The sequence below is a fragment of the Heterodontus francisci genome, chromosome 42, assembly GCF_036365525.1.
Source record: "Heterodontus francisci isolate sHetFra1 chromosome 42, sHetFra1.hap1, whole genome shotgun sequence".
Lineage (NCBI taxonomy): Eukaryota > Metazoa > Chordata > Chondrichthyes > Heterodontiformes > Heterodontidae > Heterodontus > Heterodontus francisci.
This window is the reverse complement of record NC_090412.1, coordinates 19,785,316-19,801,172: the sequence shown is the minus strand read 5'-3', so window position 1 is coordinate 19,801,172 and position 15,857 is coordinate 19,785,316. Positions and strand designations below refer to the sequence as shown.

Sequence of the window (15,857 nt, the reverse complement as noted above, 5' to 3'; positions counted from 1 at the left end):
TCGGGTCAGTGACCCTTCTTCGGAACTGTGGTAATATACTGGCATGGATTAAGGATTGGTTAACGGGCAGAAAACCGAGAGTAGGAATAAACAGGTCATTCTTGTGTTAGCAGGCTGTGACTAGTGGGGTACTGCAGGGATCAGTGCTTGGGCCCCAGCTGTTCACAATATATATGAATGATTTGGATGTAGGGACCAAATGTAATATTCCCAAGTTCACAGATGACACAAAACTATGTGGGAATGTGTGTTGTGAGGAAGATGCAAAGTGGCTTCAAGGGGATTTGGAAAGACATGGTGAGTGGACAAGAACGTGGCAGATGGAATATAATGTGGAAAAATGTGAGGTTATTCACTTTGGTAGGAGGAATAGATGTGTAGAGTATTTCTTAAATGGTTAGAGATTAGAAAGTGTAGATGTACAAAGGGACCTGGGTGTCCTTGTCAATAAGTCACTGAAAGCTAACATGCAGGTAGGCTAATGTTATGTTGGCCTTTATCGCAAGAGGATTTGAGTACAGGAGTAGTGAAGTCTTGCTTCAGTTGTATAGAACCTTGGTTAGACTGCACCTGGAGTACTGTGTGAAATTTAGGTCCCCTTACCTTATTGCCTTAGAGGGAGTGCAACCAAGGTTCACCAGACTAGTTCCCGGGATGGTGGGACTGTCTGATGAAGAGAGATTGGGGAAACTGGGCCTGTATTCTCTTAAAGTTTTGAAGAATGAAAGGTGATCTCATTGAAACCTACAAAATACTTAAAGGGATAGACAGGGTAGATGCAGATATGGTTATTTCTGGACTGCTATAGGCTGCATCAATATTTGCCTGCAGTTTGCCTTAAGTGTCGCTTTTTAAACACTATCCCTGATGATAGAACAACACTCGCCTGTATGAAACTAAGGTGAATGGAGGCACAAACAGAAGCTTGCAGGTACTTCAGTAAATAGAGTGCTGTGGTGGTAATACTTTAAACATTGGGATATACATTATATTGGATAGATAGGTAATATAATTTGAGATTACGAATGATAGTTAATCTGCATCGGCCTTTAAAAATAAATTGTGAATACGGCTTTTACTGGTATGCGAAAGAAAGAAAGAAAACTTGCATTTATGTGGTGCCTTTCGGAACCTCAGGACGTCCCAGAGTGCTTTACAGCCTATGAAGTATTTTTGAAGTGTAGTCATTGACGTAGGTAACGTGGCAGCCAATTTGTGCACAGCAAGATCCCACAAACAGCAATTATGATGATGACCAATGCCGTCAATCGGGAGACTCCGCCACAAGTCATGCATTTTGGGAAATTTTGGGCGCCATTATAGACGGGACATCATGGGGACAGCGCCTGGAATGTTCCAGTGTGGGTCGTCAGTGGTGACGGGGGTGGTGTTGGGGGCATGTTTATACAGTGAATGGACTCTAATGTTTAGCTGCCAAGTGTACATATGTAGCTGTGAGACCCATGCAAAAGACCTTCATTAACAGACAGCAGATCAACGAAAAATCACAGCATTAGAGTTGTTTGGAGTATTTACTGTTTGGGGCTCGTTGCATTGATCAACTTACAGGAGGGAAGCAATGCACCGGGGAATGCTTCAAATACAGTCTCGGTGCTGCAGTTTCAAACTCACTGCCAGGGCTGCTTTGCATTCCAGTTTTCAATAACCATGGAATGTGTGGCAGAGTTTGTTTTCTCATTCCGTAGTATGTAAAAAATGTTGCCCCTCCAATCTTCTCCGCTCCCTGTTGTTTGATGGTTGCAGACTCCCTGTGCACAGTCTGCTGTTCAGCACCCCACACAAATAGTCATTCTTCATGTGCGAGCTGGCTCCTCGAGTGTTGGTGACGAGGTGGAGGGAAGGGGGTGATGTCACAGCAAAATCTGATCTTCTCACCTAACTAATCTTTCAGTGAGCGAATGGTCAATCTATTGGACAGATTCCTGGGGTGATGGCTTCATTCAGATGCGAACCAGATAGATTTCTTTCAGAAAATAACATTTTGGGATCCAGTATATGAGTAATTTGAGACATGACGTGATTGGTAAGTATAGCAATACTTGGGACTTTTGAACTATGGTTCCCAAAGCTGTTCGCCACTGCATTGTATCATGCAATGACCAGGATAATGGAAAGTGAACTAAATGGACCTGAGTTTTTTTTTTATTGAGCATTTACTATCTTCACACATGCAATTTTCAGTATGGGTTTCAGGAGAGGTACGAGAAACCTTGTCAATTTTTTTTGCTCTTTTCCATCCTTCAACCTAGAAGCACTAAGGACTATCAGATCAACCCCCTCTCCTCTCCCCCACTCCATGCACATGCCTCTTCTTCCCCAACTGAGATCAATTCCCTTTCTCTCAGACCAAAGACTGAACCTGGGATCTTCCTGCTCAGTTCCAGGCTTGCGACCAACCAGATCATTTTGTTTTTTTTAAAAAAAAATAGGTCCAATTAATTAATGCGTGGGGTTTTTTTTGCAAATAGAGTGAATTAGTGGCTGCAGAAGAGTTGGTTTGAAGTAGGTCTTCCATTTAGCCCGATTGTAGCAAGAGGACATGCTCTGATCCATCATAGTTCAGTCAGTTCAGACTGAATCTGTTGCCATTTTGTGTGGATCGTTTGCTTACTCCCCAAGGGGCAAGAGTTTTTTTTTAATTGTTTCATGGGATGTGGGCATCACTGACAAGGCCAGCATTTGTTGCCCATCCCTAATTACCCTTGACACTTGAGTGGCTTGCTAGGCCATTTCAGAGAGCAGTTAAGAGTCAACCACGTTGCTGTGGGTCTGGAGTCACATGTAGGCCAGACCGGGTCAGGATGGCAGATTTCCTTCCCTTAAGGACATTAGTGAACCAGATAGGTTTTTACAACAATCGATGATAGTTAATTGAGTTTAAATTCCACCAGCTGCCATGGTGGGATTTGAACCCCTGTCCCCAGGGCATTACCCCAGGCCTCTGGATTACTAGTCCAGTGATATTGCCACTATGTCACCGTCTCCTGCTTACTGTCATCACTTAGGGTATCACTTGTTTCTGTTCGAAAGTCTTCACAATATTGCTGGAAAACAGTCGATCAACATAATCCATCAGCTGCTCCATGATGCAAGACTGCTGTACATTACACTCTCAGGTAGACTGATGTGATGCACGATTGGTGACTGGAGGGTATGGGGTGGAAATAGTAGATATACTAGTGGATGTGAGCCAAGGTTTCCCACCTCTGCCCTTGCCAGTCTGTGATTTTCCTATTTATTAGAAGGAATTGGGGGGTAAATTGCAGACTGCTGAGCGTGTAAGCAGGAAAACCTGACCATTGACTCCAGAACCAGAACCTTCACTGAGGAATTGCGGGAAATTATAATGTGCTGTAAGTGATGGTGCTGCTGCTCCACCCTGCGGGGGGGTGGGGGGAGGGGTGGTTGGGGGACAAGACGTTTATGCTGGTTGAGGGGGTGATTGAATCGAGGTTGTTAAACTGATAAAGAGAGTCGATGGGGTAGATATGGAGAAAGTATTTCCTTTTGGCAAAAGAATCCAGAACAGGGGGGGGCAGAGTCTTAAAATTAAAGCCAGACCATTTAGGTGTGAGGTCAGGAATAATCTTTTTATACAAAGGGCAGTGGAAATCTGGAACTTGGACGTTGGTAGATGTTTGATCTACTGAAATTTTTAAAACTCTGATCAATGGAATTTTGTTGGGTGAGGGTATGGAGGATTATGGAGGAAAGGCGGGTAAAGAGAATTGAGGTGCAGGTCAGCCATGATCTTATTCAATGGCGGAATCGACTTGATGGGATGATTGGTCTTCTCCTGGTCCTTTTGTTAGCCAAATTTAAGTAGCTCTGAGAGTCATTACGCCTCAGAAAAAGGCTTTTCAGCCCATCGAGTCCATGTCGGCTCTCTTAAAGCAATCCAATCAGTCCCATTCCCCTGCTCTATCCCAGTAGCCCTGCAAGTTGATTTCCCTCAAATGCCCATCCAATTTCCTTTTGAAATTATTCATCGTCTCCTTCCACCACCTTCATAGGCAGAGTTCCAGATCTCAAATGTGATCCAAATTTCTGAAGTATTATTTAGCCTTGTAATGCATTCTCCGACATTTTGTGTCTTTTTTTTCCTCCCTTTCCTGTATTGTCAGGCTTGCCAACATGTTACACAAACAAAAATAGAAATGCCCTACACAGGTCTAAAATACCCATCAGCAGGGCGTCTCAGCTATTGTGAAATGTCAATCTGCCTGAGGCTGTGAAGCTAATGTTCAGAAGCAGGATTAACCTGTAGAGTGTCTGACACATGTAAGAATGCAAAGACATCAGCTTGCCTTTTTTCACAAGGGCGTGAAATGGATTCTTATGAACTCCTCCCAAGAGCCTCTCCTCTCTCCGAAGGCCAATGAAAACTCTTGCTGTTATGATCAGGTGCCTTGTTGGAACAAGACAGTCGGGATTTTTAGTTCCCTGTTTTGGTGTCGTGGCAAATTGTTATTCATCTGTGTCAGTTGTACTTGCATACAGGTACAGGCTGTAGAGATTAGTTAAAGAGGCATTTCCCTCATTGTCTTCATCTTTCACTTCATTTACTTGACCTTGTCGGTGCTGACTATTTCAGAGAAAGTCGTAGTTTAGTGGTAGTCAGAATCATCGGGGGAAACACCTTGGATTGTGCGTTAACTCTGTCAATAAGTCCTTTTGTACCCCATAGTGGGTCAGCTGGTCGCACTCTTACCTCTGTGTCGGAAGGTTGTGGGTTCAAGCACCAGTTCAGAGATTTGAGCGCAAATCCCTGACTGACTGTCCAGTGCAATACTGAGGGAGTGCTGCACTGTTGGAGGTGCCGTCTTTCTGATAATATGTTAAACCGAGGCCCCATCTCCCCTCTCAAGCAGACATCAAAGACCCTCTGGCACTATTTCAAAGAAGAGCAGGGGAGTTCTCGCTGGCGTCCTGGCCAATGTTTATCCCGCAATCAACATGACTAAAAAGCAAATTATCTTGTCATTACTGCTTGTGGGAGCTTGCTGTGCACCATTTGGCTGCCATGTTTCCACATTACAACAGTAACGGTAGCTCTCTGGTAGAGAGCTGGTTTACCCAGCTTGCCCTTCTACTTTTTTCAGTTGTCTTTGGCATGTTGTTTTTCTCTTTGGAGGTTGTGGGAAAGGGGAGGAACCTAAGGACTTTCAGGTAAAAAAACCAAACTGGAGCAACAAGAGATCCATGAATTGACTCCCCTTTGCCCACTTTGAGAGAAGAGGTGGGCGTGAGGGGAACTACAGACCTCTGAGCAGCAGTGGTCTATCTGTAAATTAAACTGGGGCATCAGAATTCAGCTCTTGTACCAGTTAACTCTAGTAACCTTACAGATGCAGGCTAGATAAAACAAATCCAAAGGTAGCCTCGGCAAAGGATAGTGTTCCTTTACAGCTATGTGTCAGAGGTCACGGGAAGATAGGAACAGGTGTAGGCCATTCAGCCTCTCGAGCCTGTTCCATCATTTAATTAAATCACACAGTTGGTCTGCATCTTGACTCCATTTGCCCGTCTTGGGTTCATAACCCTATTTACCCTTGCCTAACAACTCTCTTAAATGTTTAATGGACCTAGGCTCAACAGCTTTGGGGTTCAAGCCACAATGAGTACATAATCCAGGCTGACACTTCAGTGCTGTGCTGAGGGCATGCTTCAATGTCGGAGATGTCACCTGTCAGATGATGCATGAAGCCAAGACCACTCGGGTGGATGTAAAAGATCCCATGGCAGCTTTTGAAGATTAAATGGGAGCTCTCCTCCGTGTCCTGGCCAACATTTATCCCTCAACTAAGATCACCAAAGCCAGATTATCAGGTCGTACACTGTATGTTTGTATTTGGGACCTTGCTGTGTACAAATTGGCTGCAACATTGTCTCGGACATGACAGCAGTGACAGCACTTCAAAACAACCAAATTGGTTGTGAAGTGCTTTGAGAGATAATGATATTGTAAAAGGTGCTTTGTTAATACAAGTCCTTTCTTTATTAGCTGAGGGCGATTGAAACACAGCAAGTTGTTGTGATCTGAAAGAGTGGGGGAAGCAGATTCAGTCGTAACTTTCAAAAGGGAATTGGATAAATAGTTGAGAAAGAAAGGGTCATGGGGGAAAGAGCAAGGGGTGGGAATAATTGGCTAGCTCTGTCAAAGAGCCAGCACAGGCACAATGGCCTCTATCTGTGCATTTATATAGCGCCTTTCACGGCCACCAGACGTCTCAAAGTGCTTTTATACCCAGTGAAATACTTTTTGAAGTGTAGTCACTCTTGTAATGTAGGAAATGTGGCAGCCAATTTGTGCACAGCAAGCTCCCACAAATAGCAATGAGATAATGACTATATAATCTGTTTTTGTGATGTTGATTGAGAGATAAATATTGGCCAGGACTTCGGGGAGAACTCCCCTGCTCTTCTTCGAAATAGTGCCACGGGATCTTTTACATCCACCCAAGCAAACTGATGAGGCCTCGGTTTAACGTCTCACCCAAAAGGCGGCACTTCCGACAGTACTGCACTCCCTCCGTACTGCACTGAAGTTTCAGCCTTGATTTTTGTGCTCAATCTCTGGATTGGGGCTTGAACCGGGAGCCTTGTGACTCAGAGGCAAGAGTACTACCAACAGAGCCACAGCTGACACTTGGACAGGCATTGCTATTGTAGTCTATTATATCAATAAACAAAGAGGTCTTGATGCTCTTGCACATTGCTCTGATGCAGGGCAACTGGCACTTGTTGTAGTAAAAGCAAAAAACTGCAGATGCTGGAAATCTGAAATAAAAACAAAATGCTGGAAATACTCAGCAGGTCTGCCAGCATCTGGGCAGAGAGGAACAGAGTTAACATTTCAGGTCATTCTCATGAAAACTCACCGACCTGAAACGTTAACTCGACTTCTCTCCCCACGGATGCTGCCAGACCTGCTGAGTATTTCCAGCATTTTATTTTCATGTTGTCTTGCCCATGGGACATCTCTCAGCTCCATTGCCAGGCAAGTGGACAACTTAACAACAAACTTCCTCGGTCATCTGCACCAATAGAAGATTCGGGCTGAAATAGTTCAGGATATTCGAGGTCAAAGATTCCCGGACAACCATCAGCATCCTTGTTTCTACCTCGAGGAGGCAGCTGGACGTCATCTGTTTCTGGATGCCAAAATTGCTGGAATCAATTTTGTTTATTGATCCAGACCTCAGGGTTGGTACTTGTTTAATAGATTGTGCATTTATTGTCCCCTGTTTTACATAATTTTTTTTTTAAATTGCAGAGTTTATTGTCATTCATAATGGTATCATTACAAACCACAAGAATCTGCAGAAGTTCCTGGTAAGAACTCTAACCCTCAACTATTGGCTTTTAAAGTAGTCTTACTTTGTAAAATATATTTGTTTATTTTAATTCTACTCCTGGATGTTCTCTAATATGGCAAAAGTCCTAAAAGTCAACTAGATGTGTGAAAATGCTTCAGCAACCTGTATTTTTTTTATTCGTTCATGGTATGTGGGCCTCACTGGCTAGGCCAGCATTTGTTGCCCATCCCTAATTGCCCTTGAGAAGGTGATGGTGAGTCGCCTTCTTGCAGTCCTTGCGGTGCAGGTACACCTACAGTGCTGTTAGGAAGGGAGTTCCAGGATTTTGACCCAGTGACGGTGAAGGAACAGCGATTATAGTTGCAAGTCAGGATGGTGCATAGCTTGGAAGGGAACTTGCAGGGGGAGGTAGTGGTAATGTCAATTCTTTTTTTCTCTCTTCCATCCTTTAACCTGTCTAATGGATGAGTAATCCAGACGCCTAGGCTTACGCTTTGAGGATATGGGTTCGAATCCCACCACAGCAGATAGTGAAACTTGAATTCAATTAATAAATTAGAATTGAAAGCTAGTCTGACCATTGAAACCGTTGTCGATTGTTGTAAAAACCCATCTGGTTCACTAATGTCCTTTATGGAAGGAAATCTGCCAGCCTTACCTGGTCTGGCCGACATGTGGCTCCTGACCCACAGCAATGTGATTGACTCTGAAATGGCCTAGCAAGCCACTCACTTGGATCAAACTGCTGCATAGTCTAATAAAAGTATTTCACATAGTTTCCACAGGACAAACATTCTGCTGGTGCTACTTTTTTTTCCAATTTTTCCCCTCTCCTCCAAGTGACATTCTCATAAAGTGTGTCTCATCCACCGTGTGGTCACTGTCCTGTAGTCTTTGCATTCAGTGCACTTCACAAGTTTAGCCTTCCCAATTTCCCCATCAGATTCATGGGATATTCCTAGACTTCCTTCAAAAATCCTTGCGCTGTGTGACCCTTTAAGTGATATTCAGCATCACTGAAGAGGATATGGGATCAAGTTTATGTTAAAAACTGGAACAAGTGCTATTAAAACGTGGTGCACCAGTTGGGCTGCTACGTGTATATTTAGGCTATTTTGTTTGTAGGCTAGGAAAGTTTATGCTCTTTGTAAAATGGGGGAGTGACTGGATTCCCTGGTACTGTGAAGTAACAGTTGCTTGGCTTAGTGGTGGTGTTCTTGCCTCTAAGTTGCAAGGTTCATTGGCTGAAGCCTGGCATTTCAGTAGATAACCTCGTACTGTGCTGTAATGTCAGACGCATCATCTTTAGGATGAGACGTCAGTGGTCATTTATTGTGAGATCTTGCTGTGCACAGATTATTGCTTATGCAACAGCAGTGACTACGGTTCAGTGGCCATTGAGTGCGTCGGCACATGTTGAGAGCATGAAAGGCATTTTTCACGCGGCAAGTGGTTATGGTCTGGAATGCCCTGGGTGGGGGGTGGTGCAGTTGAAGCATTCAAAAGGGAATTAGACTGTTATCTGAGAAGGAAGAATCTGCAGGGTTATGGGGAATAGGCAAGAGAATGGCTTTAAGTGAATTGCTCACTCGGAGAGCCGGTGCAGATACGATGGGCCAAATGGCCTCTTGCGCTGTATGAATTCTGTGATTACATAAATGCACGTCTGTTTATTCTTGTGTACTCATAAACTGTGGGAGTAACGTTACTTTGTAAGGATAATGGTACCCAAGCAGAATTATTGGGGGGAACGGTGAAAGTTATGTTGTCAGTGTTGTCTGATTGCCTTTAAGAGTGATGTCTTTAAGATCGTAGTATGCTAACGAGCTAAATAACAGGATGTAGTCGTGTGACTTGAAGTGAGTCACACTGCAACTGTAGCACCTAGAGGGAGGTTCTGTAAATAGTTTGCTCTGTACTGTATAGAATATTTTAGTTATAACCCTGTTTGCGATCTTCAGCATAACTAGACTGCACACATCTCATTTATGTTGCGTCAGACAACATAAAGAACACATTACAGCCAGATCCTGCTCAATAATACTAAGTTTTGACGAACAGAATTGCTCCCCTTCTGGCCTTCTATTCACCGTCCCTTCTTTTGCCTCTCTGGCTGAGCTTTTAACTGCCTTGGAATTCCCTCCATAGAACTCTCTGCCTTGCTCCTCTCTACCTTCTTGAGCCCATCACTTCAAACAAGCTTTCTGTCACCTCCTATGCTCTCTCATCCTGGCTCAGTGTTGACTTCCATTTCCCACATGCTTCCGTAAAACACTCTTGGACGTTCATTACCTAGAAATTCCAGTTGTTGCTGTTATTATAGTTAACTCTTTCATGTGCTTTGACTTTCAGGAAAGCAAAGGATATGAGTTTGAGTCTGAAACGGATACAGAATCTATTGCAAAACTGGTCAAATACGTATATGAAAACAGCGAGAATGAGAACATCAGCTTTGCTACCTTGGTGGAGAGAGTCATCCAACAACTGGTAAGTGGCTGTCTCAGTCAGAGAGAGTCTCTGCATACTTGAGGTTTTGGTTTTGACGTTAAGTGTGCATTTATTGTGGGGTAGGGTTACATCCTGTGCTTTTTAAAAAGTTACATTAAGGAGCAGGCATGTAACATTGTACTCTCAAATTGTAGGACATATTTTGCATTTCACACAGTCACAGGCACCACCAAGGAATGGGCCAACGGGGGTCAGGACGTCAGGCAAAGGTGCGCTTTACTGGATCCCTGTATGCTTTCCGGAGTGCACGATCTTCCGGCTGGCCTGGAATGCTGTAGCACAGAATGTGCAAGAACTTTGCCTAAGCAAATGACGGCAAGGCTGAGATGAGTGGCAATGCATTGTGTGCTCAGCTCATCCTGTTGAAGCTGCTGGGTGATTGAGGATCAGGCTTGTTCTGGACAGGGTAACAAATGACTGTTGGATGAGGAGAACCAGCTGCATTTTTCATACGATCATTTCTGGAAGTAGTTTTCTGAGAACCGGATTTTGGATTTTTTTGACATTTCTTTCTGCATCTTTTTACCCCCCCCCCCCCCCCCCCCCTGGAATTTTACCATTTTTGATTTGTCCATTTAAAAATCTGATTGGAATTCCTTTGGGTTTTCACTCTCTCACTCACTGACTCGCCCTCCCGCTTGCACAAGCTACTGATTAGGTTTAAAGCAGAGATTGACAGATTTCTAAACACCTATGACATAAAGGGAGATGGGGATAGTGTGGGAAAAGGCAGTGAAGGGGATGATCAGCCATGATCGTATTGAATGGCAGGGCAGGCTCGATGGGCTGAATGGCCTACTCCTCCTATGCAACATTCTCAGGTCGGAACATATGAACAAAGAAATCTGTCATTGCACGCTTTTCTCACTGTTTCTCTAGTGAATTAGAGTTGTGCTGTCTGTTGGAATCTGATCTGCGGACAACTTCCACCAGAGGAACGGCATTGCCACTGGCAATCAAGACCATCGCCCTTGAGCTATGTGCCAGGCTTGTTTCCAAGCTACTGCAGGGAACATCAGTCAATCAGCATGCATAGAGGCATCAATCTGAGCTGCTGGTAGAGAGAGTGACATTGGCTAAAGTCCAGAAGCTGGTAACATCGCCCTCTTGGATAATCTGTGATGCACATTAAAAACAGATGGATAAATATGTTTTGGGGAGTAAAACTTTGAAAGAAAAGTCAACAGCTTTCTCCAGTGAATATGATTAATTGAAAATTGTTGCTTAATAAACTTGGCATATGTGCTTAGATTTTGTTTGCAAGTTCATATATTATTGAATATTCTGGTTGATATTTTTTTTACAGGAAGGAGCATTTGCCTTAGTGTTCAAGAGTGTTCACTTCCCCGGGCAAGCTGTCTGCACCAGGTAAAATACTATACTTTAGAGGCAAAGTTGCATCCAGAATGGTTCCAGTGCAGAAGGAGGCCATTTGGCCCATCCTATCCATGCCAGCTCTCTGCAAGTGCAACTCCCCTAGTCCCGCTCTCCCGCCTTTTTGCCTCATAGCCCTGCAAATATTTTCTCTTTAGTTAATTATCCAGTTCTCTTTTGAAAGCCTTGATTGAATCTGCCTCCACCACATGCTCAGACAGTGCATTCCAGATCCTAACCACTCGCTGTGTAAAAAAGAATTTGCTCATGTCACTGTTACTACTTTTGCCAATCACCTTAAATCGTTGTTGAATGATAGCCAACCTGGTTTGATTACCTGAGATAAAAAGAGAAAATGCTGGAAACACTCAACCGGTCAGGCAGCATCTGTGGAGAGAGAAACACGAGTTAATGTTTCAGGTGGATGACCCTTTGTCAGTTCTGGGGGTGATATCGGGCTGTTGAGGTATGCCTGGGATCAGTATTCATGTCCCATGTTTCTAAGCGACAGAGTGAAATTTGGTTAAACTTGAATATACTAAACTAAATGGTGGATCTGATGAAGCAGCAAAGGGTCTAGATGAAATACAGTACCTAGTAATGCAAAGTGTTCCATTTTAGCAACAACTTGTATTTATATAACACCTTTGACAGAGCATTCCAAGGGCATTCATGGGAGTGTTACAAAGCAAAATTTGACACCGTGCCTCATAAGGTGATATTGGGGCAGACGACCAAAAGCTTGGTCAAAGAGGTAGGTTTTAAGGAGAGTCTTAAAGTGGGAGAGAGAAGTCGAGAGGTTCCAGAGCTTCAGCCCTCAGCAGCTGAAGGCACAAGCCACCAATTGTAGGGTAATTAAAATTGTGTATGTTTAAGAGGCTGAAATTAGAGGAGTGCAGATACCTCAGCGATAGAGAGGGGGAGCTCATGGAGGGATTGAAAAACTAGGATGAGAATTTTAAAATGGAGGTGTTGCTTAACCAGGAGCCAATGTGGATCAGCGAGCACAGGTTACAGGATATATAAAGTGGAATCGAAAGCATTGAGCCAGAGCTGAATGTTTCAAATTAAACCAGGAGCACATAATACAATCTAGGAAAAGGCAAATTCAGGACTGATGTCAGGTCACTTCTTCAAAGAATGAGTGCTTATTAAACTGAATTAGTTTCTGGATAAGTGTAGGCACAGACTCTGGAATCATTCCAGATGAGATGATGGGAATTCTGTCGATCCCCATGGAAGGTTGAGCTACATCAGCTGAATAGCCCTCCCTCATTTGTACTTCTCTTTGTGGCCTTTATTGACATGTATTTTTTAGTAAAAATGACCATGGATGCAAGTCGTTAATTTGCTAATGGCCCTGAACGGGATATCAGCCTGTTTATCGTGTACTTTCAGGACATGTTGACTACCAGACTAATCTGCTGAAAATCTGGATGGAAAGATTTACTAAATGATGGCCATTCTTGCCAAAATGCATGTATCTGTTGGCAAACCCACAGGAATTTTAGCAGAGTCTCCACCCTGTGTATCTGCACATAAGCATTCATTCTGTTTACCCTTGTGGTCAGTGTGTATGTTTTTGCTGTGTAGGTATGGGCAAGATAAACTAATCTCCAAAAAAACAAACTGAAGTCTGCAAGGTTTGCTCAATGGAGCCTAAGAGTAACAGGGGCATTCTCAGGAAGCAGTTGAATCCTTTTAAAGTTATTTTTGTAATTTTGTTCAACTTTCAATGCAAGTCTTTTCAGAATCTGAGTTTCACGCTCTCTACAATACTGCAGCCTGGGATTTGTTACTTGAGCCTCTCTTATGTAGCAAGAGTCATTTCTCGTTTTTAGTAAGGCGCTTCCCAAGATTTTATCTTTTTCTCCCAATTTTTGTTACTTGTTATGAAATTATTTCACCTTTACAAGAATGTAAAGTACAGTTTTATTGTTTGGGAATTTTGACGTTCTTAAAGTTGTTTTTTAACTCATTCTTGGGATGTGGGCGTCGCTGGCAAAGCCAATATTTATTGCTCATCCCTCATTGCCCTTGAGAAGGTCGTGGTGAGCCGCCACCTTGAACTGCTGTAGTCCGTGTGGTGAAGGTACTTCCACAGTGCTGTTAGGAAGGGAATTCCAGGATTTTGATCCAGCAACGATGCAGGAACAATTATGTTTCCGAGTCAGGATGGTGTGTGACTTGGAGGGGAACTTGCTGGTGTTCCCAATGCATCTGGTGCCGTTGTCCTTCTTTGTGGTGGAGGTTGCAGGTTTGAGAGATGTCACCAAAAAAAAAAATTAGGTGAGTTACTGTAATTCATCCTGTAGATTGTACAGTTGCAGTCTTAGTACACTGATGGTGGAGGGAGTATATGTTTTAGCTGGTGGATGGGGTACCGATCAAGTGAACTGCTTAGTCCTGGATAGTTACGACGCCTTGAGCATTGCTGGAGCATCACCGTTCCAGACAGGTGGAGAGTATTCTATCACACTGTTGATTTGTGCCTTGTAGGTGAGAGGGAAGCTTTGGGGAGTCAGGAGGTGAGCCACTCACCGCAGAACCCCCAGCCTCTGACCTGTTCTTGTAGCCACATTATTTATTTAGCTGGTCCAGTTCAGTTTTTGGCCAATGGTGACCCCCAGAATGTTGTTAGTGGGGAACCCAGCAATGGTAATGTCAGGACAATGTAGTTAGATTTGCTCTTGTTGGAGATTGCCCTTGCCTAATACCTGTGTGATGCGAATGTTACTTGCCACTTATCAGCCCAAGCCTGTGTGTTGTCCAGGTCTTCTTGCATGGAAGTTTCATTATCTGAGGAGTTGCGAATGGTACTGAACACTGCAACCATCAGTGAAAGCTCCACCTCTGACCATATGATAGTGGGAAGGTCATTGATGAAGCAACTGAAGGTAGTTGGGCTTAGGACACTACCCTGAGGAACTCCTGGGACTGAAATGATTGGCCTCCAATAAGCACAACCATTTGGAGAGTGGGCACTTGAAAGTTCATATAGCTTTGGCTTAGTAGATGTTATGGTAATATAGAAAAAATGACAATATAAATAAATTGAGAACACATCAATATGATTGGAAAGTTATCCCCTCAGCAACACCACGGAGCCCAGGCAGGAAGGAGCAGGCAAGTTCAGGAAATTACTGGCACCTTTGGCTCAGAGATTTTCTTTTTGAAAAACATAACTTCCATTTTTTTCCCTCTCTTTCCCACCTGTCCACAACTTTCCTTTCTCTGTTCCCCCGCCCCCTTGCTTTTCATTTTTTTGTCTTTTTCATTTCCTTTATTCTTTTTTGTGCTCATCTTGAAACGTTTTCTCAGAGTGCTTTAGGCCCTGAAGTTGTGGTCCTACTCTGGGCCAGAAATGCTTTTAATGCAGCAATTTTTCATGCTTTGGGTGGTTCTCCCTATCTTGCTACAGGTGGATTTCCAGAAGGTCGCATCTAAATTTAAAGCCGCTTCTTTCTTTCTGACTCTTTGACCTTAATCTTAGCTACAATTTCTTATCCAACAGGAAAGCATGAATTGCAGATGAAATTGTGGTGTACTGGTTGTAACTGACCAGGCCCTTTCTGTGTTCAGGAAGTCTCCAGCCAAAAGAAAAGAAAAACTTGCATTTATATAGCACCTTTCATGACCTCAGGATGTCCCAAAGTGCTTTACAACCAATGAAGTACTTGTGAAGTTACTGCTGTGCAAAGTAAGTCCCCACAGCCAGCAATGTGATAATGACCAAGTAATCGATTTTAGTAGAAATGGTTGAGGGATAAATACTGGACCGGACACCAGGGGGATCTCCTCTCCTGGTCTTTAAAATAGTGCCATGGGATCTTTTATGCCCACCTAAGAGGGCAGACTTAACCCGGTTTAGCTCCTCCTTCAGTACTGCAGTGGAGTGTCAGTCTGGGTTTTGTTCACATAGCCCTGGAATGGGATTGGACCCACAACTTTGACTCCGAGGTGAGAGAGCTACTCACTGATTCACTATATCTGTCCAAGTTTTCCTTTTATTTGAAGGGGGACCTGCTCTTCCAAAGACAGTAGATCTGAGCAATAGGAATCTATCATTCCTCTTAAGATAACAACAGATTTTCACATGTTCCCAATGGAATCAACAGAGAACTGGTTGACTGGGATTGATGTGGCTTTTCTAAGTGTCTGGGATGACTGACAGAAGCCTTGACATCTGGATTTATAATTTCCACTTGCGAGTTCCCTTCTAAAAGAAACTCTACCCCCAACCTGAGGGATCTCCTCATCAAGCCCCAAATGTACATCCCCTGATAGCACATGCATTTATAATTTAAAATCACTTAACTTGCAGACCAACCTGTAAATAATTGTATCTAGAAAGTGTTAAGTCTTCCCTCAAGCCTTGAAACCTTATCATTTATATTTTAACCTCTGGTCCATCCCAAGTGGACACCAGGAGTTTCCTTCTAAAAGTTATGACAATGTATTTACAAATGACTTGTGAACAATTGAATGTCGTGTTTGGGAACAGAATGCACCTTCAGCATGCTTGTTTCTGAGTCAGAAGGTTGTGGCTTCAAGTCCCACTCCAGAAACGTGAGTGCATAATCATTGCAATACTGAGGGACTGTTGCACTGTTGAAGGCGCCATCTTCTGGATAA

At 43.5% G+C, this 15,857-nt stretch overlaps 1 protein-coding gene across 1 annotated transcript in view; it reads left to right on the top strand.

Annotated features, from left to right (window-relative positions):
• LOC137355498 (glutamine--fructose-6-phosphate aminotransferase [isomerizing] 1-like) overlaps nucleotides 1–15,857 on the top strand; it is a 76,318-nt gene that overhangs the window by 21,168 nt on the left and 39,293 nt on the right. Inside the window, exons 5-7 of the mRNA XM_068020707.1 lie at nucleotides 7,298–7,356; nucleotides 9,693–9,827; nucleotides 11,155–11,216. Of these exons, the coding sequence (XP_067876808.1) occupies nucleotides 7,298–7,356; nucleotides 9,693–9,827; nucleotides 11,155–11,216 (256 nt within the window). The remainder of the gene's footprint in view (nucleotides 1–7,297; nucleotides 7,357–9,692; nucleotides 9,828–11,154; nucleotides 11,217–15,857) is intronic.